Source organism: Pituophis catenifer, unplaced genomic scaffold (assembly GCF_029215685.1).
Source record: "Pituophis catenifer annectens isolate HBS135680 unplaced genomic scaffold, rPitCat1.0.hap2 SCAF_2, whole genome shotgun sequence".
NCBI lineage: Eukaryota > Metazoa > Chordata > Lepidosauria > Squamata > Colubridae > Pituophis > Pituophis catenifer.
The window spans coordinates 11227349-11252292 of NW_027256882.1; the positions used below are offsets into that span (position 1 = coordinate 11227349).

A 24944-nucleotide genomic window follows, 5' to 3' on the forward strand; every position below is an offset into this window, starting at 1 on the left:
AGCAAAACATTTAAAACTTTACAGTAAAAACATTTTAATAACAACTTGTATGTAACAAAAGAAAATACAAGTATTATTATAGACATAATATTGCATTACTGGGCAAAAATAAAGGGCAAAATCAGATTTTACGACTGCCTTCTGTATAAACATACAGTAATCTTTTCCTGTGTCTTGAGTGCCGGTGACGATAGATAGGTTGGCATAGCTGATTGACGGCTGATAGTCTTCTGTTCCTGTACATGGGGAAGGTGGTACATTTGAAAAAGGAATAACTTTCCTAAAGAATCCAGCAAGCGTGATTTATAAATTTTTCTGCTTTTAACCCTACAGCACATGATCTCGTCAATTCCCCTAGGCATCTTTTCAACCCATTGTAAATTTGGATCTCTGCTTTCCCAAAATTATAAAGCTTGGTTCATGCGAGAGAGAAAAAAAAAACCAGTCAATGCTTTCAGAGGTAAGTTTTTGGGCTGAATTGCTACATTTTCTCCTTCCCCTTCAAAATCTTCTTCCTCTCCCACCCCCCCACCCTCTCGGTCTGTCATCCTTCCTATTCGTCTTGCAGTTCTATTGAATCTTCATTTGAAAGCTCTCTCTGTCTGGGCTATCAAATGTTTCAGCATAAGGCTCTAAATCGTGGGATTTTGTGAGCGACAAAATACCTGATGGACGTCTTGCAAATTTTCATCAAAATTTTCCCAATTGTAAGTGCAAGCAAAACTTTTTATACGGGTTTTCCAAATGCCTTGTGTACATTTTGCAATGATATCCTGCCAAGCTGCTACAACATTTATAATGCAATGGAAGTGATTGTAGGCTTCCCAAAAGTCACATAATGCTACGCCTTCATTTTCCACTTGCACTCAAATAATAAATCTTGAATGTTGCAGTGGTCTGTAGGCTGAAGGAGACATGTGGAGTTTTGGGGGGAGAAATAAACTACCTATATATCTGGGTGGAGATTGCCAAGAGACAGGGGATGTCCAGGGATGTTGTCCAGAAGCAGGAAAGTTTTGAAACGAATTCAGTTTTTCCAAGCAGTATGTCTTTACTTAGAAGTACAAAACAGCTCATAAATCAATCCTCAAAGAGGACTGGAGTCAGCCAAACTTTTTAACTGGCTCTGTAATAAATGGGAATGTGTGCTTGCTGATTTTTAAACATACTGTTTTATGGATCAGAAATGGCTTCGCTTAAATTCAGACATTTCTGCCCAACAATGAGGTTATTAAGAGATGTGGTGGCGTAATGGTTAGAATGCAGTACTGCAGGCTAATTCTGCCGACCACCAGCAATTCGATTCTCACCGGCTCAAGGTTGACTCAACTTTCCATCCTTTCAAGGTTGGTAAAATGAGGACCCAAATTGTTGGGGAGCAATAGGCTGACTCTGTAAACCGCTCAGAGAGCGCTGTAAAGCACTGTGAAGCGGTATATAAATCTAAGTGAAAAAGTGTTTTTCCAGTGAGATCGGTCTATCAGGGCAACCTGGTCTACCCAAATATGGGACGGATGCATACTGCTTTCGCTTTTGCCTTTCAACCCCCGATCCAGGAGCCTTCACAGGCAGTCGCTTTTGCGACAAAACTATTTTTGGGTTGAATTTATATTTTACCAAAAAAGAAATATAGAGAGACTAGTATAGATCTATTTCAAGCTATTTATGGCTAGCTGATGAGAGCTAAATAGCTTGAAATAGATCTATACTAGTCTACATTTATTTCTTTGTTGGTTAAATATAAATTCAGCGTAAGTCTAAGTGCTATTGTTATAGTGCTATATAAGTCTAAGTGCTAATGCGAAGTGCTATTCTGTCGCAGAACATTTTATATCCAGGTGTCTCTTTGGCCTCCCTCCTTTGTGTATACAGATCCACTCCGGCATTTTCTTCCGAAACACCTCAGTTTCATCCATGTTGAATTTCTGTTCAGGCAAAAGAGTTGCCTTTTGCTATGATGTCATCAAGTTCATCTGGAAAGCGTTGGAAAGCGTTCTTCGTTGGTGCTTGTGACTTCGCTTGCTGAGTGTATATTGTGGTAATTGAATCTTCACTGAAACCACGTAAATCATCTACGGCTGGCAGTGAATATCGTGGTGTACTCCTTTCCAGTCTTTCCTTCAGCGCTGTGAAACTGCTGTGCGCCTTAGCCTGAATGAGAAGAAGACCAATCAGAATCCTCTTTTAGATTTGATCCTCAATCCACAACAAAAACAGTTTTCTATTTCGCGAATGAGCCACTGTTTGGTTTTTTGCGATAATGGCATCCATTCCGGTGCTCCTTTAATCACCTCTCTGATCTTTTCTTTAGCCTTCAGGATAGGGGAAGATGGTAGCAAAGACAATGGAATGGGCCAGCCCTTCTTCTTGCGCTATAATGTTCACTTCCTTTCCTTCATCATGTGCTTTGATGATCTTCCTCTTCAAATCCAGATTGATGCTTTTCCTTTGCTTCTCGCCTCCCTGCTTCACTGAAGAGGAACTCAGTTTCTTTTGATTTGAAGACACTACCAACCAAACCAAGAGATAATTGCAAAGTATTGACCTATGAAGAGAAAGAAAGAGAAAGAGAGATTGGTTCAGAATAATTTATCTTCAGTGTTAGGGTGGGGGAAGGCAGTATTGTAGTACAAGAATGTGTTTTTCTTATCTGGCAAAAAAAAATTTCTCTGTACAACAGGACATGAATGATTACTGCTTCCATCAACATATTTTAAATTCATTTTTTCATTGCACTAAATATTTGTTTACACACACCATCCTTTTTCTTAACTGGTTCCCCATCCTGCTCTTGATCTTTTTTTTTTCCTTATAATGTACAGCAGTGGTGAAATCCTCCGCAGATTGCCACCGGTTCACTGCCTGCACATGTGCAATGCGTGCCAAACACGTGCTATGCATGCTAAAAGCATGCTGCATGTGTACGCATGCACAGTGCATGCCAAAAGCATGCAAAAGAGGGGGCGGGACAGCTGTGCCGCGCGATTTATATTCGCTAGAAAGCAGGATTTCCTGCTTTCTAGCGAATATAAATCGCGCGGCACAGTTGATCGTCGGAAATACCGGTTCATCCGAACCGGTAGCTTTAATCACTACTGGTTTGCCTGAACCGGTGTGAACCGGTAGCATTTCACCCCTGGTGTACAGCATGTGCAAGACTGAATCTGATTTTTGACAATTGAAGGGAGTGGCCCCCAACCTTTGGGGCACCAGGGACTGGTTCTGTGGAGAGAGGTTTTTCCACAGACCAGAGAGGGTGTGGTTTTGTGTGCTGCCTGTATCCTGTGTATGGGGCTTCGCTCATTCGCATAGCCCAGTTTTTGGCACGCCGTGGACTGGGACCGGTTCACAGATCAGGGGTTGCGGACTCCTGCTCTACATACAATGCATTTGTGAGGAAAAGCCAGGGTTCGTAGAAAGGGATAAGAACCTCATAAAAATAATTTGCGAAGTTAAAAATCAGGAGTTTAGAAACAAGGTAGACAATACATATGGTATTGTTTCACTAGCATTTTATTCTATGGTTGGGTCCCTGCCATCTGCATGACTCTCTCACAGAGAAATCATTGCCACATTTGTTCCAAAGGTGCTTTTTCAGGAGGCAACTGGACTTTCTTTTTTTTTCCCAAGAAGCTTCTTCTGCTCTGACAGGATAGTGGGGAATGGAAGGATTCATATTCCTTGCACAGAGCTGGTCATCTGCTTTCTTTTAGAGGGTCACTGAAGCACTTGGAGGTTTATCTGTTTATCAATTTTTCCTCTGGAAATTGATCTGGATGAGTTGAGAATCTCTACAGACTTTTAGCTATACCATTTGGGATGAACACCCTTTGAATGGTGCGGGAGTAAGAATGGATTTCCAGAGGAAAAATTGCAGACTACAGGACCCAGGAGCACTACTCAGGTGACCCTGAGGACACAGATAAACCTCCACATGTTTCAAGGACCTTCTAAAAGGATGCAAATGACCAGCTGTCTGCAAGGAATATAAATCCTTCCATCCCCCACTATCCTGTCAGAGGTGAAGAAGCTTCTTGAATGAGAAGCGAAATGTCTTCAAAGAAAAAACAAGAAAGTCCAGTTGCCTCCTGAAAAATCACCTTTGGGACAACCATCCTTACGCACTTTCCGTAAGGCCCTGAAGACGTTTTTATTTCAGCAAGCCGGCCTGGCCTGAATAGGTTTTATGGGTTAGTTTTTTAATTGTATAGCTAGGGGTTTTAAATTGGGAGGCCGTTTAATTTAATTTATTTTTAATTATCTTTTATATTGTATGTTATTTTAATTCTCGGCTGTTCACCACCCTGAGTCCCTTTGGGGAGAAGAGCGGGATATAAATTTAATAAAGAAATAAAGAAATAAATAAACCATGACCTGGATGACTGAGAATCTCTACCGACATTGCCACATTTGCAATGTGTGTACAGTAAGACACATTGTGCATTAAATAAACATAATTTCTTTTATTCCACAATATTTTGACCTCTCTTTAAAATATAAAGAAAATAAAAATACTGTAAAAGAGGAAAAGTGGTGAGAGTTTTCAATACATTCTCACCTGTTTTCTCTGTGTTTTCCAACAACAGCAGATCTAATGTAGGGCTACTGTATTTTGGGGGGCAGGGAGGAGAGACAGTATTTGGTTCTCTGTTGCTGTTGGAAAACCCTGAGAAAGCAGATGGGAAGTGTTGACAACTCCAAACATTATTTTTCATTTACTACATCATTTCCAAACTATTGTAAAAGAAATTTTAAAAACACTTTAGAACAAATGCAGTACAGTAAAAATAAATAAATAAAAGAAACATCCTAGATCAAGGATCCCCAACCTGTGGGCCATGGGCCACTACCGGGCCATGGGCTAATTGCCACTGGGCCACATGGGCCAGTGTGTGCACCTCTGTAGGCGCACCCAGCCTACAAAGCACTCATGCTCATGTCGCAGACGCTCGCAGCCCCACTCACGTTAGAGTCATCGTGGGTGCTTGCAGCCCCCCTCGCACGAGTGTTGCCACGAATGTTGCGAGCACGCGTGCACATGCACTTGCCCCTCCCACAAAAACCCCCCGGCTGCAACCCAGAAAGGTTAGGGAACTCTGTCCTAGATCAACAAGAAACAACAAAGATTAACACACCATAGTAGACAAAATGCTTACCATACATCAATAATACGGTGATGATGATGATATAGACTGTTCAATCGTGTCTGGCTCTTGGAGATTTTGTGGGCCAGGTCTCTCCCCATCTTCCTATCTTCCACCAGTAAGAGTTTTTCTATGCCCTGGCGGGTGCCAGCTTTAACAATAACTAATACAGAAGTACGTAGTTAACCCGGCTGCTCTCTGCTTCTAAAGGAAAGAAAATATTGGAATGTGAAAAAAAATTTAAAACGGTAAACCAGCATAGTGTTATTAAATATAATTGAAAATTAGACAGGAAGAAGATGCGACATGCATGCTGCCGTAGAAATCTGTACAAAAACTGGGGGGAAAGTTAAAGCCAAGCATACATCAATATGGAAAAAGTACTTACCTTTCTTGTAACACTTTGCTCCGCTGCTTCTGCACACAACAACAATGGGGGGGGGGGGGAAGGTGCACCGCTCTTGGATGTCGATCCCTCATGTGACCTTGGCAAGAAAAGACATGGCGACTGCAAAGTCCCTGGATATCACGTATTCACATCAATGGGGAGAAAAAAACCATAGACATGCTGAGCAGTCCCTGGCTGTTGTGCAATCAGCTGGGCCAGGGGTGGGTTCTACTTACCTTTACTATCGGTTCGCATCGTGCGCGTGTGTGTGGTCTGCTCACACCCACATGCGTTCTTCTGCGCATACGCAAATCGCTTTTGATGACGTCTGGGTCAGCGGGTGGAGCCCCCCCCCCCCGGTTTTACTACCGGTTCTATAGAACTGGTCTGAACTGGGAGAAACCCACCACTGAACTGAGCCTCAAAATAGAAAATCCTAAGGACGGGTGGCTTCTGGGGTACCAAAGGGCAATCACATGACCCCAGACACTTTGTGAGGGCCCCAAATAGTCACCGCTTCCAAAGTGGCTGAATCTTGAAGGTCTCTGGGGCTGATATTTTCAGGGCACGGTCAGAAATCTGTTTCGGGGGCACTGTTATTACTTCAAATAGGCATTAAGCAACTGGTCATAAATTGAGGACTACCTGTAACACCATTTAATTCAATCTCTCATCAATAAGATGATAGAACCCCTCCTTTCCCTAGCCTGGAGAGGTTGTTTGGAGATTTTTTAAAAAGAAAACTGGATCTATCTGACCATAAAGTATTTCTTCTAGGCATCTAATGACAAAGCCTTACCTAAAAAGGCCACATTTCTGGAGTTTTCTAGCATCACTTCTCTGTGTAGGGCTTTTTGATCAGGATCTAATTGGGACCATTCCTCCTTGGAAAAATACACAGCCACTTCCTCAAACAATGCAAGAACCTACAAAAAGAAGCAGAGAATTTTTATTTGGAAATTCTTTTGTTTTCTTTCAAGAACCCCCAAAGCAGAGATTTGCAGTGGGTTACAGGGGCACCTTATCTGGGGTTAATGTCTCCCACCCTGCTGACATTCCAGAAAATCTGTTTTTCCAAAACTTGAATTAGGACAGTCGGAGGCCCTATCAGATTAGAATTATACACTATTCGCTTGTTATTCTGTATTGTATTCTATTTTAATTCTGTTGGTTTTATTGTAAAGGTAAAGGTTTCCCTCACACATATGTGCTAGTTCAGGGGTGGGCAATTGTGGCTCTTTTACAACCTATGGACTTCAACTCCCAGAATTCCTGAGATTGTAAAAGAGCCACAATTGCCCACCCCTGTGCTAGTTGTTCCCGACTCTAGGGGGCAGTGCTCATCTCCGTTTCAAAGCCGAAGAGCCAGTGCTGTCCAAAGACGTCTCTGTGGTCATGTAGCCAGCATGACTCAACGCCAAAGGCGCACGGAACGCTGTTACCTTTCCACCAAAAGTGGTCCCTATTTTTCTACTTGCATTTTTTACATGCTTTCAAACTGCTAGGTTGGCAGAAGCTGGGACAAGTAACGGGAGCTCATCCTGTTACGCAGTACTAGGGATTCGAACCACTGAACTACTAAACTTTCGATCGACAAGCTCAGTGTCTTAGCCACTGAACCACCGCATCCCTGGTTTTATTGTACTTTATTTTTATTTATTTTATTTATTTATGTTTATTTATTTATTGTATTGGTTTTATTGTACTTGGTTGGAAATGGCTAGTGTATCAAATGTACTGAGTACGCAGGACTGCCAGGGCCCTTCTGTGAATACACACAAAATATTTTTCTGGATCAATTCACAGGTAGCCTCTCACTGGTTCTCATCCTATCTGTCAACTGCAGGAGGACGTACTGGTGGGATCTTCTTTAACATTTTAGCTGATACATTGCAAGGTCTCCTTGGGGATCAATCCTGCCTCCCTCCCAACAATGTTACAAAAGTGTGGCAAGAGCTCATCAAATGGATTTGATTTGTGAGGTTCTATCAACATTCAGATGACATTCAAACCAATTTTGGCTTCTTGTCAGGCCTACAACAGTGTTGAGAGTAAGCATTGCTGACTAGCAAGCTGAATCCTAATTCCATGTTGCTCAGAATCAGCAGCATCACATGTAGAGCCCATAACAAGAGATCTCCATCTCTCTATTCTTCCAAACATTTCACTCCTACCTGAGTCAGAAGTTCAGCTGGTCTTTCAACTCCACCAGAAAAAGAAGAACCACTTATGAATGCCAACTTTTCCTTCCCTGTGAGATAAAAAATAACAGAAATGCAATGTTTAGAGACATAATTACTAAGATATGAATAAGAATCATGCAAAAGAGGGCCCTAAGAATGAGAAAAAAGTGCTTTCATTCTGAGGAAACTTCTCTTACCGGAGGTGTTCTGCCTTTGATCTTCATGGAAGATCCCTCTAAAGAGCAGCTCCTGGAAAGGATCTGGCAGATCCCTAGTTTCCTTGGGATTTTCAGAGACCGAGTTCAGGTTGGGCCTCTGAACTTGGTGGACCTGGAGGAACAGCAAATAGAAGAATTTACAAAAAAAGAAGCAGATTCTCACTGTCTACTCAATGGAATAATTTGTCTTAGGCTTTAAATTGTTAAGCGGCTGTTAAGGGCTGGATAGCAATGGGCTAAAACTGAACCTTGGTAAGCCTGAATGACTCTGGATTTGGGATTCTTTGGTCCATAGAGAATTGCCATCTTTGGCTTGGTGGGATTGCAGTGCCCCAGATGGATCTAGTACATAATCTGGGGGTTCTTCTGAGTTTGCAACTCCTGCTCCAAGAGCAGGTAGCAGTCATGAGTCATGATCTGGAGAGCCTTTGTGAACTGTTGGTTATTATCAGTAATGCCTTTTCCTGGACCAACAAGCCCTGCTCACAATCACCCATTCTCTAGCAACCTCTTGACTACTGCAATTCATTCTACATGGGCTGCCCTTGAAAAGTACTCTATCCAGAGGCTTCAATTTGGTCCAAAATGCAGCAGCCCCCATGGTTTTGTGCAAGTTTAGAGCTGCGCATATGTTATCTCTCTTGAAGGAGTTGCATCCGTTGCCAATTTGGTTCCAGGTCCAATTCAAGGTACTGCTTGTCACCGTAAAAGCCCTTCATGGGCTGGTGCCAGGTTTTTTACTAATTACATCTATTCAACCCACCAGAGTCAAAAAACAGGCTATGTTATGGGTGTCATCTCTTAAGGTCAGTGGGGCCTAAGGACTCCAGGGTGATACAGAAAGGTTGGTATGATTGTTGTTGCCAGGGATATATATATATATATTTTAATTTGATTTATATGCCGCCCTTCTCCGGAGACTCAGGGCGGCTTACAATGCGTTAAGCAATAGCCTTCATCCTTTTGTATATTCATACAAAGTCAGCTTATTGCCCCCACAAACTGGGTCCTCATTTAACCTACCTTAGAAAGGATGGAAGGCTGAGTCAACCTTGAGCCTGGTAAGATTCGAACCTGCAGTAATTGCAGGAAGCTGTGTTAATAACAGGGTGCTTTAGACCACTGTGCTACCAAGGCTCTATATGTGGGGTTTACTTGTTTTTGTATTTGCAGTTTTATTTCTGTGAGCTGCCCAGTCACTGTGAGCGAGTGGGGGTCCATATAAATTTGCTTAAAAAATAAAATAAAATAAAATATACATCTACTTGTAGATTCACAACATGTAAGTATCTCAACATATAGTCATTCTTTGAGTTTCCATCTTGATTTTTGCCAAGTGAAGATTTCTCACCTGCATCTCCCTCTGCTTCTTCTGCTCCTCTACCTGGCTTAGGAGAAAACCTTCAGCCAGGGCCACTGCCTGGGCGCTGGTCTCTGCTCCACATTCCCGGACCCAGTTCTCCATCTCTGGGGGCAGAAGAGCCACCAAATCCTCCAGGATCAAGAGGTCCAGCATCTGCCCTTTGGTCTTCCTTTCTGGCTGAAGCCACTGGTGACAAAGTTGGTAGAGACGGCTACACATCTTCCGGGGGCCCTGGTCCCACAAGGAACAGGACAGAGCACCCATCTTTCTCCCGGTGGCTTCCTGCAAGGCATCCTGAAGGTCCTCCACCGTCCTCCATCGGGTCCCTTTCAAAGAGGGGACATGCAGTTCTGACTGGATCCCACACGCCCTCTTTGGGACACAAGACAAGTCAGTGGGCACAATCTTTCCTGGCGCAAGATGATTCTGATAGGGGTGTTTTGGGGAGCTCTGTGCGGGGAGCTCTTGGGAGGACCTGTGCCCCAATCCTGACCCCGCCAAGGAGACTTTTGGCAAGGTCCCATTCGGAGTGTTCTCCTCCTCCTCCTCCAGAGGCCCTGCCCACACAGCCCTCTCCAGATCTGCAGCCAGCCAGCTCCACTCCTTGAACACCAGATGCAGCGCCTTCTTCAGCAGTGGGCACAGCTCCTGCAGAGGCAGCTCGTCCCCTCGCTCGGCCCAACCTTCCTCCTGCAGGGCCTGGATCAGAGCCAGCAGTCTCTTCGGTTGGGCGCGCCCTTCCACCCGCAGCAGCGCTCGAACAGCCTCCCGCGGCCGCTTCTCCAGCAGCGCCTCCAGGGCGAGCCGCAGAGAGAGTGCGGCATCCCCGGGCAGGCCCGGTCCCTCCTCTGCCTCCAGCTCCGCTGTCAATCCCAGCAGCGCCGCCCGCAGCGCTGCCACGCCGGGTTTCCCCCCGCGCCTCAGTCCCATCGTAGCCGGGCCCGGGTCCTCGGCCAGCGCTTGGATGCCGCGCAAGAGAGCCATGTCCAGCCTCAGCAACCCCCGCAGCCGCTCCTGCTCGGCCTCTGACAGCGTCGCGTTCCGGCCCAGCAGCGCCTCCCCAATTGGGGCTCCCCACTGCCTAGTAGCAGCTAATGGCCCCGCCCCTGCTGGACGCTCCTCCCCGAGGGGCGGGGCTGGGAAGCCCGCCCCCCTTTTGAAGAGACCGTTAGAAGAAGCGACGGTTAAAAGGGGCCCGAAGGGTGCCGGACATTTAAATTGGAGGGAAAGTTCTCTAGACTTGAGAAAGCGGAGAAACGTGAGGCAGAAGTGCGACCTAAAAAAAGAGGCTTTTCCTTCTGTGAAATAAGAGCGCTTCTTCATGAACGGAGTCTTCTGGAAAATTTCCCTCAGCGGTTATTTTGAAGAATAAGAAGCCATTGTATTCAAAAAGCACCACAGATTTGTGGGGTGGAGAGATGGTGGTCTTTGAGTGTGGGGGTCAAGGGATGGAGCTCTGAAGATTAAAACCCTGAAGAGAAATATTTAAAGAAGAGATCTTAAGAAGAGAATATATCTATCTATCTATATCTAAATATATATATATATATATATATATATATATATATATACGCACACATATGCATATGTATATGTATGTATGTAGGCAATTTTGAGGTAAAAGTTTGAGATGAGTGTATATATTTGAATATATATATATATATAATTTATATTTTTCTGATAAATATTTATCAGAAAAATATAAATTTGGTATAAAATGGTTTGTTGTGAATGCGATTGCTTGAGGGCTCCTGGATTGGAGCTGAAAAGCAAAAGGGAGCAGAATGCCCCCTCCCACATTTGGGGTGGACCAGGTGAGGTATATATGTGCACTTTATATGAGTGTGTGTGTGTGTGTATGTAATGTATACGTATATACTCTTAAGGGGTGTGTGTGTGTATGTATATACAAAGAAATGCCCATCTCAAAATTTTACCTCACAAATTGCACCAAATTAAATTTGGAAAGGCCTATGTTTACTGAGTGTAAAAGAGGAATTATTTGAAAAGGAGACAATCGGAAGAAAGATGGCAGCTTGCATCAACCTAACATTTTAATCTAATACATCAAGGAGAAGCATTCATCATATTTTTTGAAGAAGAAAGAACTGAAATGCTCCTCAAGAGATATGCATTGCTCAAGAGACCCCAGAACTGAATATTTGAAACAGCCTAAATATGAAAAAATATCTCAAAGGAATAAAAGGACCTGAGGTGAAAAAATATAAAGATTTGTGGGGGGGGGGAGTGTTACTCAGCTGCAAAATCAAGAGGACGACCATGATCCTGTGACGGAAACTCCACCGATGTTTTTTATGTTGCAAACATACCTCTCCTCCGTTTTAGACATGGTATTGCAGATCTGCATTTGGTTACTTATACATTTCTAAGCAAATGAAAAACTCCCCTCAAATCTACTGAGATACAAAGTTCTGCTTCTTGCACTTCTGGTGGCCTCAACCATTGTTATCTGATGCTGTTTTAGCATGTTTTTGATACTGTCTCTCCATCTTCTGCGTCCACCTCGTGTTCTTTGGCCTTCTCTTTTTGTATATGCCTTGTATGGTATAGAATCCCAAGACTTTCTCTCCGGGTGAGCAAACCACTTAACTTGCTGTTTTTATATATAGTTTAAGATTGGTTCTATTCCAAGTCTTTCTCTTATAATCTCATTTTTTATTTTATCCCTTCTGGTCACTCTGGCAGCTTTCCTCAAACATTTCATTTCCATGGTGACTAACTTTCACTGATGTTTTATTTCAAGTGTCCATGTTTGGCACTGGTAACATAAAGTGGGCATGAATATGCTTGGTATGAGATCTTCTTTGAATGTTAATTTCTTCATCCATTTTTCCATCTTCAGTGAGTCATTCCTACATATTCTGATACTGTTTTATCCTTGTCCCCTCTTACTAAGTTTAAGGTGTACTTTTTTTTCACATAGTAATCGATATAATGGTCATCTGAATTAAATTTTCTAATTCGCATCCATTTTAGTTTACTGATTCCCAAGATAATCAATGTTCAATTTTGCCATCTCATGTTTGATCACATCCCGTTTTCCTTGATTCATAGATTACATTCTAGGTTCCTATGCAATATTGTTCTTTATAGCATTGGACTTTCCTTTCAACCCCACCCGACAAAACCGCAGAGATAGAGATGGACTCGGAAACAGAGTTAGTTAAGGACTATATGATAAAATGGGCACAGAACTTTGAACAGCCAATAATGATGGAAACGTGGGAGAAAATATGGGTGACAAATGTAAAATTTACCAAAGCGCAAAATTTAAGGGAGAATTTTTATAAAATGTTTTATAGATGGCATCTAGACGCAAAAAAGCTATCTCGTATGTATCCGAATGTACAACCAAAATGTTGGAGATGTGATTGTGAGGATGCCACTTACTTTCATATTTGGTGGACATGTAAAAAGGTTAAAGCGTTTTGGATAAAAATTTGGTGGATTTTACAAAATATTTTTAAAGAGGTTGAAATTTACACCACAGCTGTTTCTGCTGGGTATAGTTACGGATTGTACAGTCATAGAGACTAAATTGATTTTGAATTTAATAACTGCAGCAAGATTGTTGGTGGCACAATATTGGAAGAAGCAAGATTTACCTACAATCCAAGAGTGGACAATGAAAGTTACAAACCTAGCGGAAATGGCAAAAATCTCGGCATACTTGAAGGATCATTCAAATGAAAGATATTTAAGAGACTGGAGAAGATGGACAGATTATATTCAAAATAAATACCGGAATAAGAAATTGCAGATAGGTTATGAATGATTATATAGATATTTGGTGTGTCTTTAAGTAATAAAGCTAGGTGGGTAATTAGGGAATTGAAGGAACAAGAGATGTGGAATGTCATAATTGTTTAGACTAGGATTGATTATGATTGTTGAAGTTTATACCCTGTAATTTGTTCTGGGAAGAGGAGGGGGGGAGGGGGGAGGTTGAGGTAGGGAAGGGGGGGAGATATGTAAACTTTTTGTAAAACTTTTCAATAAAAAAAAAAAAAACCGCAGCTGAATCAGATAATGGGAATGAAGGGTTCCCCCATATCCTGCTTCCTGGGGATTCCGGACTTTTTCCTGGAGGCAGTGCCGGAGGTTGGAGCTCTGCTTTCCCCCTTGCCTGAACCATGCATGCAAAGGGGCAGCAGGGAACAAGGGATCTGGGTTCTTCCACTTTCAGAATTCAGAGAACCTGATGGAAACTTTTGCATTCCCATTTTTCTTCCAAACCCCGTTTTCCTTCTCGCAACCACACAGTCACATCAAAACCTCCATCCTTGCAAGACTTTCCCTGCAACTACACTGCCTTCACATAACAAAGGTTACCACAAGTGAGCACACAGTCTCAGTGACTTCACACATTCCTGGGCATCCTCTGGACAAGTCAAGGGAGTGTCATATGCTTTCCAGGAGGTGAATGCTCAGATGCATGCGTATTTCACTGCTTTTATTCAGAGGCTCCAGATTTATAGAGGTAGCCCCCTGGTGGACTCTGTGTGCAATGCAAGTGACCTGCAAAAGAAAGGGGAGAGGCTTTTCTTGTAGGAATTGGAATGGATGATGGAAATAGGAGGGAAGCCCCCTTTTAGGGGCAAAGTAGAATTACCCATCTTGTTATGGAGGCAACTAGTGTAGTGACTAAAGGCACCAGGCTAGAAACCAGGGGACCATAAAGTCTAATCCTGCCTTAGGCATGAACCCATCAGGGGACTTTTATCCAACTTCTCTCTCAAGGCATGGCAAACCATTCCTGGAAAATGCTGGCAAAAACTGCAGAGGCTTATCTAGGCAGTCAAGAGTGACTTGAAGGCCCAGACATTATTTCTATTTTATATGTATGGAGGTGCTGGAACCCAGTCTCAGATTTGCATACTTTGAAAGCATTGCCTGGGAAAATGCAGACTTGGGATACTCAGGGGCGGCTGTTCAAAGCTCCCAACTAGAGAGCTTCCTGCCATTTCTTGCTCTTTTCCTGCATCTCAGCAGAGCCCAAAATAACTTCCTAGAAAAAAGGTTCACACGCAGCAAAGATAATGAATTTCAAAAGCAATTGGAGCATTGCTCCTTAGAGACTCCAGTGGGATGGAGAATGTATATGCCTAGCAGAAAAACCAGCATCCAGGCCTTCTCCCCTCACTGATAATCTGTGAGAATGCCATCTCTTACAATTCTTTTTGTGCCATTCTTGTAGGAGTGGCTAATGATTATGATGGCATCTCCAAAATATATCACCTTTTAGCTTGTCATCAAACACTGCAACCCACCAACACCTAACTTCAACTGCTCAATGAAATAGTCAAGGATTCTACTCCAATAAAATGGCCACATCATACAAACATCATTTTTTTTTTTTTTTTGAAAAATCTGTAGAAAAGAAGATTGGCAAATCTTTCCTTGGGCTGCACACATTTTTTCTAGTGTTGTCTGAGTACAAAAGGTGACTTTACAAAACCCATCCCATGAAAAGCCCATCGCAGTAGTTATAAAAGGTCAACAATAGCACTGTTGTCCAGGAGGCACTGATGTCCCTGAAGTTTCAGTTGATCCTTTGTAAGAAAAATGTGAGGATCTGACTAGTACACAAAATACGAAACTATATGGACTCCCAATCTCTTTTGGAAAAGATGTGACCTATGACAATTTGTTTAATGATGGTTCAATGTTAACAACAGTCTTGGGAAGTGCTTTAGAGTCTATATTTTCACAACTGTAATGACCTGTGACAGAAATTCTGGTCCCAGTTGTTGTAAGTCAAGGACTATCTATGTAGCTCCTCTAAAGAAGGATTTAATAAAAAGCTTGAGTTTGAGACCTCAGCGCTAGTGATGGGGTGAGTTCCTGTTACTTGCCCCAGCTCCTGCCCACCTAGCAGTTTGAAAGCAGGGAAATGGAGGTTGATAAATACAGTAGGTGCCACTTTGGTGGAAAGGTAACAACATTCCATGCATCTCAGCATATAGCATACACTGGCCACAAGACCATGGAAATGTCTTCGACAATGCTGGCTTCCTTGGCTAACAAATGGAAATGAACCTCTAGAGTCTGACACAACTGGAAAGGGGAAACCTTTACCTTCACTAAAAAGAGAACACAACAGCTAACAGCTAAATACTATCAGGATTTGGAAGTAAAAAACACATCTTATACCTTACATTTTATTAGAGAGTAAGCAATGATGTGATATAATGGAAGACTGATGGCTATGACATTTGGTGTAAAATCCGGGGAAAAATGAAAGAAAAAATATACATATTTAAAGCCTAGTAACTCTAAACTTGTTCAAAGAAATAAAGGTTCAGAAGGGGGAAAGAAAAACCTTGGAAATTGCAGTGAGATGGGAAATTAAGCCTGCAATAGGAGAAAAGGTAGAACTCCAAAGAATGAGCCAAAACAGGTTTTGGAGCTTGGATAATTTTGTAAGAAAAAGCTTTAAGGTAAAGGTTCCCCCGCACATGCGTTCTAGTCGTTTCCGGCTCTAGGGGCGGTGCTCATATCCATTTCTAAGCCGAAGAGCCATTGCTGTCTGAAGACATCTCCGTGGTCATGTGGCCAGTATGACTTAATGCCGAAGGTGCACGGAGCACTGTTACCTTCCCACCAAGGTGGTCCCTATTTTTCTACTTGCATTTTTTACGTGCTTCCGAACTGCTAGGTTGGCAGAAGCTGGGACAAGTAACAGGAGGTCACTCCGTTACGTGGCACTAGGGATTCAAACCGCTGAACTGCCGACCTGATCGACAAGCTCAGTGTCTTAGCCATTGAGCCACCGTGTCCCTAGACAAAGCTTTACTTTTGATTAAATGATCCTCATAGTCCTCTGTAAACATGAATACTCCAAGTGAAGTCTAAAGAATCCTTAAGAATATCAAGTTTCTCTGTATCTTGAGATCATGATGAAGTGTAAGTACTTCAGAGAAAAACGAATTACCATTATTGTTCAGAGTAGAAAGCAGAAGATGCAGGAAAAAATAACCAACTTTGAAGAAATTTTTGGATGTGAAAGAAAAAGAAAACAGAGATGATATTGTAGCAAAGAACAAAAAAAGGAAATGCCCATTAAACAGCAACCAAATAAAACATTACTTTTTTTTTTTTTTTAAAAAAGGCACATTGTAAAGTTCCAAAAATAAAAAATTAAGAGTACAGTAGTTACAGTTGTGGGAAGCCCATTCATTTCAAGCTATTCCTTTCATCTATCAATAGTTCTTTGAGTTTGGCAATTACTTTTTAAACTGCTCTTCTGCAAATGTGTGATAAAAATGCTGATGATACTGAACAAACTAGTGGCTTTTATTCAATTTGAGCAGCAACGCGGCTGAGCACTCTTTGAGAAAACACATTCAAGCCAATGTCTACTCTGAAACCTTCAGGGCTGGCTCCAATGGTTTTCCAAAAAATATTCATTTTATTTTATACTATTTGTCACATCTCGTTTTCCAATGTGACTAAAATGAGAAAAAATTAAGCCCTGACCAGAAATTAATCCCAACAAGTGTCTTTAACTATTTTAATGTTATTTTAACATGTAGTTTTTGTTCTGGCTCTCATCACACTACAGAAAGGCAGAAATGGCCCTGCTGACTGCTCGAAAGAAAGGTCTTTTGCACATGCATATAGGACATCGGAATTCTATAAATTCTTCCTGAAGAGAAGAATTTTCCACACTCCAACATTTATTTGGTTTCTCTCCAGGTGGATTCTTAGGACAAAAAATAAAAAAAGAAATTGTTGACTAAAATTGTTCCCTGCTATCTGTTCATTCTAGTTGTCTCTAGCCTCAGTTCCACTGAGTCTAATTTCTGTTTGATTTTTGTTCCGCACAAAAATAACTGCAAAAGGCAATTCTCTTCTTGTTATTCTATGATCTTATCAGATCAGTAGCAACATCTGGGCCATATCTTCAAACATGAAGAACTTCTGCCAATGTTATTTGAAAGGTATCCCTTATTTCCATTTTCTTTATTTTGATTCCCCATGATTTTCAAATCTCTCTTCTCTCATTTCATGTTTCATTATTCACGATGTCAACACGCTTGACTTCTTTTTGTTCTCATTCTCCTGCATGTCTCTTACTTGGAACAAAAAGAAAAAAACTCATTAGAAATGTAAGACACAAACTACAAAGATACAATATATGAGAAATTGTATGAGCACACCGTTTCAATGAATTTAAATAGCACACAATTTCAAATTTATCCAAAGATGGTGGTTCTACTGGTTTTTGAAGGAAAGCTGGACATTCCAAGCATTTTCAACTCCAAATTTCTGAAAAAAGGATTTTCTCTTATTGATATGCCACATGGCTGGAACTGTAAAATGACAAAACTTTAAAAAACAGTGCACCCATAACTCTGTGATACAAGCTCTGCCTTTTTTTTGTGTGCATTGTGTGTGCGACTTACAAAAGAAACAAGCAGTTTTGATTGTACTTTTTTGACCATATATTTTGGACGCCCACAGAGTTTTCAATTAGGATTTCATCGTGAGAAAAGTACCTTTTCAGGAATATACATTATATACACAGGAGCCAAGTAAATAATATTCTTATCTAAAAATATACATTCATACCTAAATGGATCCTCATATGGGATGTAAGATTACTGCTTGTCGTGAAGCTCTTTCCACACTCCATGCATTTATATGGCCTCTCCCCTGTGTGGATTCTTTTATGGGAGGTAAATGACCCATTTTCACGGAACCTCTTTCCACATTCCAAGCATTTATATGGCTTCTCCCCAGTGTGGATCCTTTTATGAATAGTAAGAGAAGTGTTTTCACGGAAACTTTTTCCACACTCGAGGCATTTATGTGGCTTTTCTCCTGTGTGGATTGTTTTATGGGAAGCAAAATGACTGCCCCGGCTGAAGCTCTTTCCACACTCCATGCACGTATACGGTTTCTCTCCAGTGTGGATCCTTTCATGAAGAGTAAGGGACCCATTATTACGGAAGCTCTTTCCACATTTCCTGCACTTATATGGTTTCTCCCCTGTGTGGACCCTCTTATGAGAGGTAAGTTGAATCTTTTGAGTAAAGCTCTTTCCACATTCTTTACATTCATATGGTTTCTCCCCCGTGTGAATCCTTACATGGGAAGTGAGTTGAATATTTTGAGTGAAACTCTTTCCACACTCCATACATTTGTAGGGTTTCTCCCCAGTGTGGATTCTTTTGTGACAAGCAAGGTTGCTGGTTGTATTGAAGCTTTTGCCACACTCAGTGCATTTGTATGGCTTCTCCCCTGTATGGATCATTTTATGAGAAGTAAGTTGAATGTTCTGTGTAAAGCTCTTGCCACACTCCAAGCACTTATATGGCTTTTCCCCTGTGTGGATCCTTTTATGGTAGGTAAGTGAACTGCTCATGCTGAAGCTCTTTCCACATTCCATGCAGTTATATGGTTTCTCCCCTGTGTGGATCCTCTTGTGGAAAGTAAGGGAACTGCTTTCACTGAAAGTCTTCCCACACTCCATGCATTTATATGGTCTCTCTCCTGTGTGGATCCTTTGATGGGAAGTAAACTGAGTGCTCCACCTGAAGCTTTTCCCACACTCCATGCACGTATATGGCTTTTCCCCTGTATGGATTCTCTGATGTGAAGTCAATTGAATATTTTGGGTAAAACTCTTTCCACACTCTTCACACTTATACGGTTTCTCCCCTGTGTGAATCATTTTATGGGAATTAAGGTTGACCTTCTGAGTAAAGCTCTTTCCACACTCATCACATTTATAAGGTTTCTCCTCTGTGTGGATTTTTTTATGGGAATTGAGATTACCACGCTGGCTGAAACTCTTTCCACATTCCATGCATTTATACGGTTTTTCCTCCAAGTCAGTCCTTTCACTGGGAACAAGAGAACTGCTACCACTTAAATGCTTTCCATTCTCTGTACCTTTATATGCTTTATTTCTCATTTTGGCTTCTCCACATAAAGAAATGCCAGAGGTCCAATTGCAGCTTTTTTCAACCTCTTGGCCAAGATCCTCTTCTTTAATGTGAATTGTGTAATGTTCATATAAATCTAAGCTCTCTTCAAATGTTTCCACATTTTCCACTTTTAAATTTTCTCTCTGATCTCCTTTGGGTAGAAAGTCTTGAATTTCAATGGATGGGAAAGTTGAGCTCCTCTTACTTCCATTGTTTGACAGATTTCTTTTGTTTTCTGTTGTTTCCATTGGGTATGAAAACTCCTTTCTTCTCTCTTCATCGCTGAACATTTGGAAGACTTCCTTGTTCTCCTGAACATTATTTCCTTAAGAGAAAAAGAATGAACAAAAATTGAGGCAAGGTAGAGGAAGCAAACTAAGAATTCATCACATAGGAGGTAAGTGTAAATTTCCTAGTGAAAATCTGCCAAGGATTCTCCACTGTTTTGAAAGGTGTTCTGCTGACCAACATTAAATACTCTGATCAAAGCCTTACAAAAGTTGGACTTTGAGTGACAGGTTGTTATAACAGTAATATGAAGAAAATTGCACAATATAATAATAGAACACTTCTTACTGTCAGGCCTGGAAGCCATCTTTTGCATTGAATCTTCAGGCCTGACACATTTACTACTGTGGGAAACTGGGAGAGGGGATTGTATGGCGCAAGGGTGATATATAGTCATAATAACATTCTTTTCTCAGAGTCAAGGACATCTTGCCCTGCACCTGGACAGTTGGAACTGGGAGGCATCTCCAGTTGGGACAGTGCTTTGATTGGACTATGTGATGAACATGTGGGTGGACTTTCCTTTGGGTGGGGAAAACCTGGAAGCTTTCAGATTTGGGTTTTCCCCGATGTGCCAATATGACATCTCTAATAACATGGAACTTTGAGGAAACTCAAGCCTCAGAGTTTTCTTTTGTTGGGGGTGTTACTTGGAACCCGGACATTAACCCGAATCTGAAGGCTTATTTTATGAGTTTCTTAAACTCATCACAAAATCCACTTATTTAAATAAAGGACCACATTTACACTGTTATACATTTTACTCAATAAATTAATTTTACTTGCTCACTGGAGTAAGCTGGAATTCAGTTTAGGAAAGTGAGGAATCAGGGAGGAGAAGCTTGTAATATTTACCGGAGAAGTGGGAGAATGGGAGCAAGGAGTTGTGCTAACTACATCTAATTTTTTTGCTTAACTTGAAATAATTGCTATTAACTGGGAAAAGAACAAGCATATAGTGAAAAGAGGGAGGAATTTGGGATACAGACATAGGAGTCAACATAGTAACAAGAGTTACATCTAGTGTCATTAAATGATTTTTTTAATTGTTAAGATGACAGCTCTCTTCCTTTTCCTAGCCAGGTAAGGTTATTTTATGAACTTTTAAAACAGAAAAAAAAATAACTGGCTCTATTTAGTCATAAAGTATTTCTTCTAAGCATCTGGGGGCAGGGCAGGGCAGGGGGCCTTACCCAAAAAGGCCACATTTTTGGAGTTCTCCAGCATGACTTCTCTGTGCAGATCTTTCTGAACAGGATCTAGCCGAGACCACTCCTCCTCAGAGAAACACACAGCCACCTCCTCTAAAGAGACAAGAACCTGCAAATAGGCATATCCCTATGAACAACCAAATTTTATTTGCAAAATTATCTCCATTTGATTCGAGAATCCCAAAGCAAAAAAGATTTGCAGTGGGTTAAATAGACACATTCTGCAGGGGTAAAAATCTGATGTGAAAAAGCTTGTCAGAGTTCACTGCGTTTGACTGAAGTAAGATTTTTTTTTTTAATTTTTTTAAAAAATTTTGATTTCTATACCGCCCTACTCCCGAAGGACTCAGGGCGGTGCACAGCCAAACAATAAAACACATACATACAAAATTTAAAAGTAGAATAAAATCAAATTAAATAATTTTGGCCCCGACAAATTTAAAACCCCAAACTTTTAAAACCAATTTAAAATTGAATGTATAAAATACTAAAAGATATTTAAAAATTAAAAATCTTTTATAAAAGAGGGAGAAAATTAGGCCAGGCCCGCCTGGTGAAATAGTAAGGTCTTTAAAGCACGGCGGAAGGTGCGCAGATCCGGGATCCTCCATATCTCTGATTTGTGGATGTGGATGAAGTAGATTATCTGAGGAGTCTTTGGATCCGTTTCAGTCAAGCTTCAGTTTGTAATCATCCAAATCTGGAGATATTTACAGGTAGGCCTTGATTTACAACCTAAGTTACAATCTGCCTGAAAAAGGGGACCTATGACCCGCTTTTAAAGTTCCGATACGCCCCTCCCATCACATGGTCACATGACCATATTTCAAGCCCACAGCAACATGGCTGCATTTACTGCCATTTGTAGCATCCAGCAGTCATGTGACCATGGTTTATGATAGTTTTACCAAAAACCAGCACTTTTTTCAGTTTTTGACAAAACCACTCCCATAACCAACAATGGGTTCACACTTATGATAATTGCAATTCACTTAAAAAACCAGGCATTTGTCCTCATAGATGCAGTTATTAGCTTACAGTTTCCCCAAAATATCATGAATTCTCCCTTTTTGGTTTCTAGAATCCCCAAAGACTTACAATGGATTAAAAAGGCATACTCTGCAGGATGTCTATGGATATTCGCAGTCATCCAGATCATGGTTGTCCCAAAAGGCAGCTGGAGGGGTTTTTTTCCCCCTTGGAAGACTTTTCTGATCCAAGAAGTTGGGTGAAGAACTGAGCTGAAGAAGCTTCTTGGATGAGAAGTGAAATGTCTTCAAGGAAAAAAAAAGTCCAATCGCCTTTTGAAAAACCATCTTTGGGACATGCGCTGCAGGGTTAAAAACCTGATGAAAAACCCCCCCAGTTTGCAAGCATTTGACCGATGTAGTAACATTTGTGGACGAAGCACATTGTCTGAGGAAACAGATTATCTAGATCTGTTTAGATCCGCATCCACTCAGATCTGGAGATATTTCGTCTCTGATCTTGGATAGAGTGACACATCTCCTTTCAAGGTTGCTGCACAACCTGAGGTGACTTCTCAATGATCAGAAAGGACTTTGTAAAAACTTCAACTCGTGTGCCATTTGCATCCTTTCCTAGACCAGGAGGACCTTCAGTCATTTGTGCACTTGGGGCTGCCCTTCAAGACCATTTTGACCGGTTTTAACTAGTTCAAAATGCAGAACTGGTTCCTGGTATGGTTCAGTACTGCTTTATCTGGCCTTAAAGGTAAAGGTTCCTCTCGCACATATGTGCTAGTTGTTCCTGACTCTAGGGGGCGGTGCTTATCTCCGTTTCAAAGCTGAAGAGCCAGCGCTGTCCGAAGACGTCTCCGTGGTCATGTGGCCGGCATGACTAAACGCCAAAGGCACATGGAACACTGTTACCTTCCCACCCACAGTGGTCCCTATTTTTTACGTGCTTTCGAACTGCTAGGTTGGCAGAAGCTAAGACAAGTAACTCACCCCGTTACGCAGCACTAGGGATTCGAACCGCTGAACTGCCAACCTTTTGATCGACAAGCTCAGCGTCTTAGCCACTGAGCCACCCCGTCCCTTTATCTGGCCTTAGCGGGGTAATAAATTGAACAGTTATTGTGATCTATAAAGCACTAAATACAAAGGTCCCAGTTGTTTAAGGGAACACCTATCTCCTTTTATATCAGCCCAAGTGGTTCAATGTAACAAAAGGCTGCAAGCTACAATTAAATAGTGTCATTTATTGGTCTCGCAGAAGTGTTGGTTGGATATTTGGATAGATTTGATATAAAAGATTAGATTCATTATTTGGATGACACTCAATGACACCAAGAGCCTTGGTACTACAGTGGTTTAAAGCACCCTGTTATTAACACAGCTGCCTGCAATTTACTGCTGGTTCGAATCTCTCCAAGGCTCAAGGTTGACTCAGCCTTCCATCCTTTCTAAGGTAGGTTAAATGAGGACCCAGTTTGTGGGGGCAATAAGCTGACTTTGTATAAAATATACAAAAGTATGAAGGCTATTGCTTAACGCACTGTAAGCCGCCCTGAGTCTCCGGAGAAGGGCGGCATATAAATCAAATTTAAAAAAAAAAAATAAAAATCCAATTTTGGCTTGTCAGATCCAAAATAGTTTTGAGAGGAGGAAAGCTGAACTAAGCATTACTGAAGCTGAACCCCCATTTTATATTGCTACAAACAATATACAGTATTATATACTGAGCCCATAACAAGAGACCGCATATACAGATAGTCCTTGACTTACAACAGTTCATTTAGTGACCGTTCAAAGTTACAACGGCACTGAAAAAAACTGACTTATGACCATCTTTCACACTTATGATTGTTGCAGCATCCCCGTAGTCACATGATCAAATTTCAGATATTTGGCAACAGATACATATTTATGATGATTGCAGTGTTCCAGGGTCATGTGATCAGCTTTTGCGATTTTCCGACAAGCAAACTCAATGGGGAATGCAGATTCACTTAACAACCATGTTACTAACTTAGCAAATGTAACGTTTCAACAGCTGTGACCAAAAAAAGTCATAAAATGGGGCCAACTCAGTTAACAAATGTTTCATTTAGCAACATAAATTTTGGGCTCAGTTGTGGTCGTAAGTTGAGGACTACCTGTAATCTATCTTCCCTGACATTTCTCCTCCTACCTCTAGATGAAATGGGCAGCACACAAATCCAGTAAATAAAAATAAAATAAATATACCTGAGTTGGAGGTTCAACTGTTTTTTCAACCCCATCAGAAAAAGGAGAGGAACCTATGAATGAGGACTTTCCATTCTCTGTGAGTAAAAGTGACACAAGCAGAATTTTGAGAAACATCATTACTAACATAGGGATGCAAAGGAGATCCAAAAATAACAAGATACAACAGCTTTCTCCCCAAGGAATGTTCTCTTACCGCAGGAGGTGTCTTGACTTCGATCTTCATGGAAGATCCCACTGAAGACCAGCCCCTGGGAAGGATGTGGAAGATCCCTCCTTTCCTCGGGGTTCCCAGAGATGGACTTCAAGTCAGGCCTCTGGAAATGAAGGGCCTGGAAAAGCAAAGAAGTGCAAGTAGGAGAAGGAGATTCTCACTGTCTGCTCAATGGAACAATCTGCCTTAAACATCTTTCCATAGTGCTTTCAAAACACTATTAAGGAAAACTGCAAGAACCTCAACATATGGTTCTTCTTTCAGGTCCCGCTTTAAGCTTGCCAGCTGAAGGTCTCTCACCTGAACTTCTGCCTTCTCCTTCTTTTCCTCCATCTGGCTCAGGAGGAAAGCTTCAGCCAGGGCCACCGCCTGAGAACTGGTCTCTGCTCCGCACTCCCGGACCCAGCTCTCCATCTCTGAAGGCAGGATAGCCAGGAATTGCTCCAGGATCACCAGGTCCAGCATCTGCCCCTTTGTGTTCTTTTCGGGTTGAAGCCACCGTCGGCAAAGCTGGTGGAGGTGGCTGCACATCTTCCGGGGGCCCTGGTCCCACAAGCCGGACGGCAGCGCACTCGTCTTCCTGCTGGTCGTTTCCCGGAGAACAATCCGAAGGTCTTCCGCTTTCCTCCCCGGAGCATCCTTCAAAGAGGGAGCGTCCATCTCCACCTGAATTCCACACGGCGCCTCGTTTGGAAGGTGAGACTTCAAATCAGCGGGCACAATCTTTCCTGGCGTAAGATGATCCTGATGGGGGTCTTTTGGGGAGC

General features: G+C 41.8%; 2 protein-coding genes across 2 annotated transcripts; both read right to left on the reverse strand.

Moving 5' to 3' along the window:
* Positions 1 to 504: 504 nt before the first annotated feature.
* Positions 505 to 9600, reverse strand: LOC139311760 (zinc finger protein 483-like). Its single transcript, XM_070936265.1, has 4 exons — positions 9285 to 9600; positions 6332 to 6458; positions 5157 to 5348; positions 505 to 2545 (listed from the first exon to the last, which is right to left on the reverse strand). The coding sequence occupies exons 1-3, from the start codon at positions 9558 to 9560 to the stop codon at positions 5308 to 5310; spliced, it is 444 nt and encodes a 147-aa protein (XP_070792366.1). The 5' UTR covers positions 9561 to 9600; the 3' UTR covers positions 505 to 2545; positions 5157 to 5307.
* Positions 9601 to 16816: 7216 nt separating this feature from the next.
* Positions 16817 to 19306, reverse strand: LOC139311756 (zinc finger protein 665-like). The gene is made up of 2 exons (XM_070936260.1): positions 17892 to 19306; positions 16817 to 17395 (listed from the first exon to the last, which is right to left on the reverse strand). The coding sequence occupies exons 1-2, from the start codon at positions 19237 to 19239 to the stop codon at positions 17340 to 17342; spliced, it is 1404 nt and encodes a 467-aa protein (XP_070792361.1). The 5' UTR covers positions 19240 to 19306; the 3' UTR covers positions 16817 to 17339.
* Positions 19307 to 24944: the final 5638 nt, after the last annotated feature.

Bases quoted from the DNA above. Each gene is read 5' to 3' on its own strand.
- LOC139311760 (XM_070936265.1), bottom strand. From the start codon at position 9,560: ATGGGTGCTCTGTCCTGTTCCTTGTGGGACCAGGGCCCCCGGAAGATG. The intron at 6,459-9,284 runs GTGAGAAATCTT...TTCTTTTTGTAG, and splicing joins AGAAGCAGAGGGAGATGCAG to GTTCTTGCATTGTTTGAGGA. The intron at 5,349-6,331 runs GTAAGGCTTTGT...TCTTTCCTTTAG, and splicing joins CAGAAATGTGGCCTTTTTAG to AAGCAGAGAGCAGCCGGGTT.
- LOC139311756 (XM_070936260.1), bottom strand. From the start codon at position 19,239: ATGAGAAATAAAGCATATAAAGGTACAGAGAATGGAAAGCATTTAAGT. The intron at 17,396-17,891 runs GTATGAATGTAT...TTTTGTTCCAAG, and splicing joins CCATATGAGGATCCATTTAG to TAAGAGACATGCAGGAGAAT.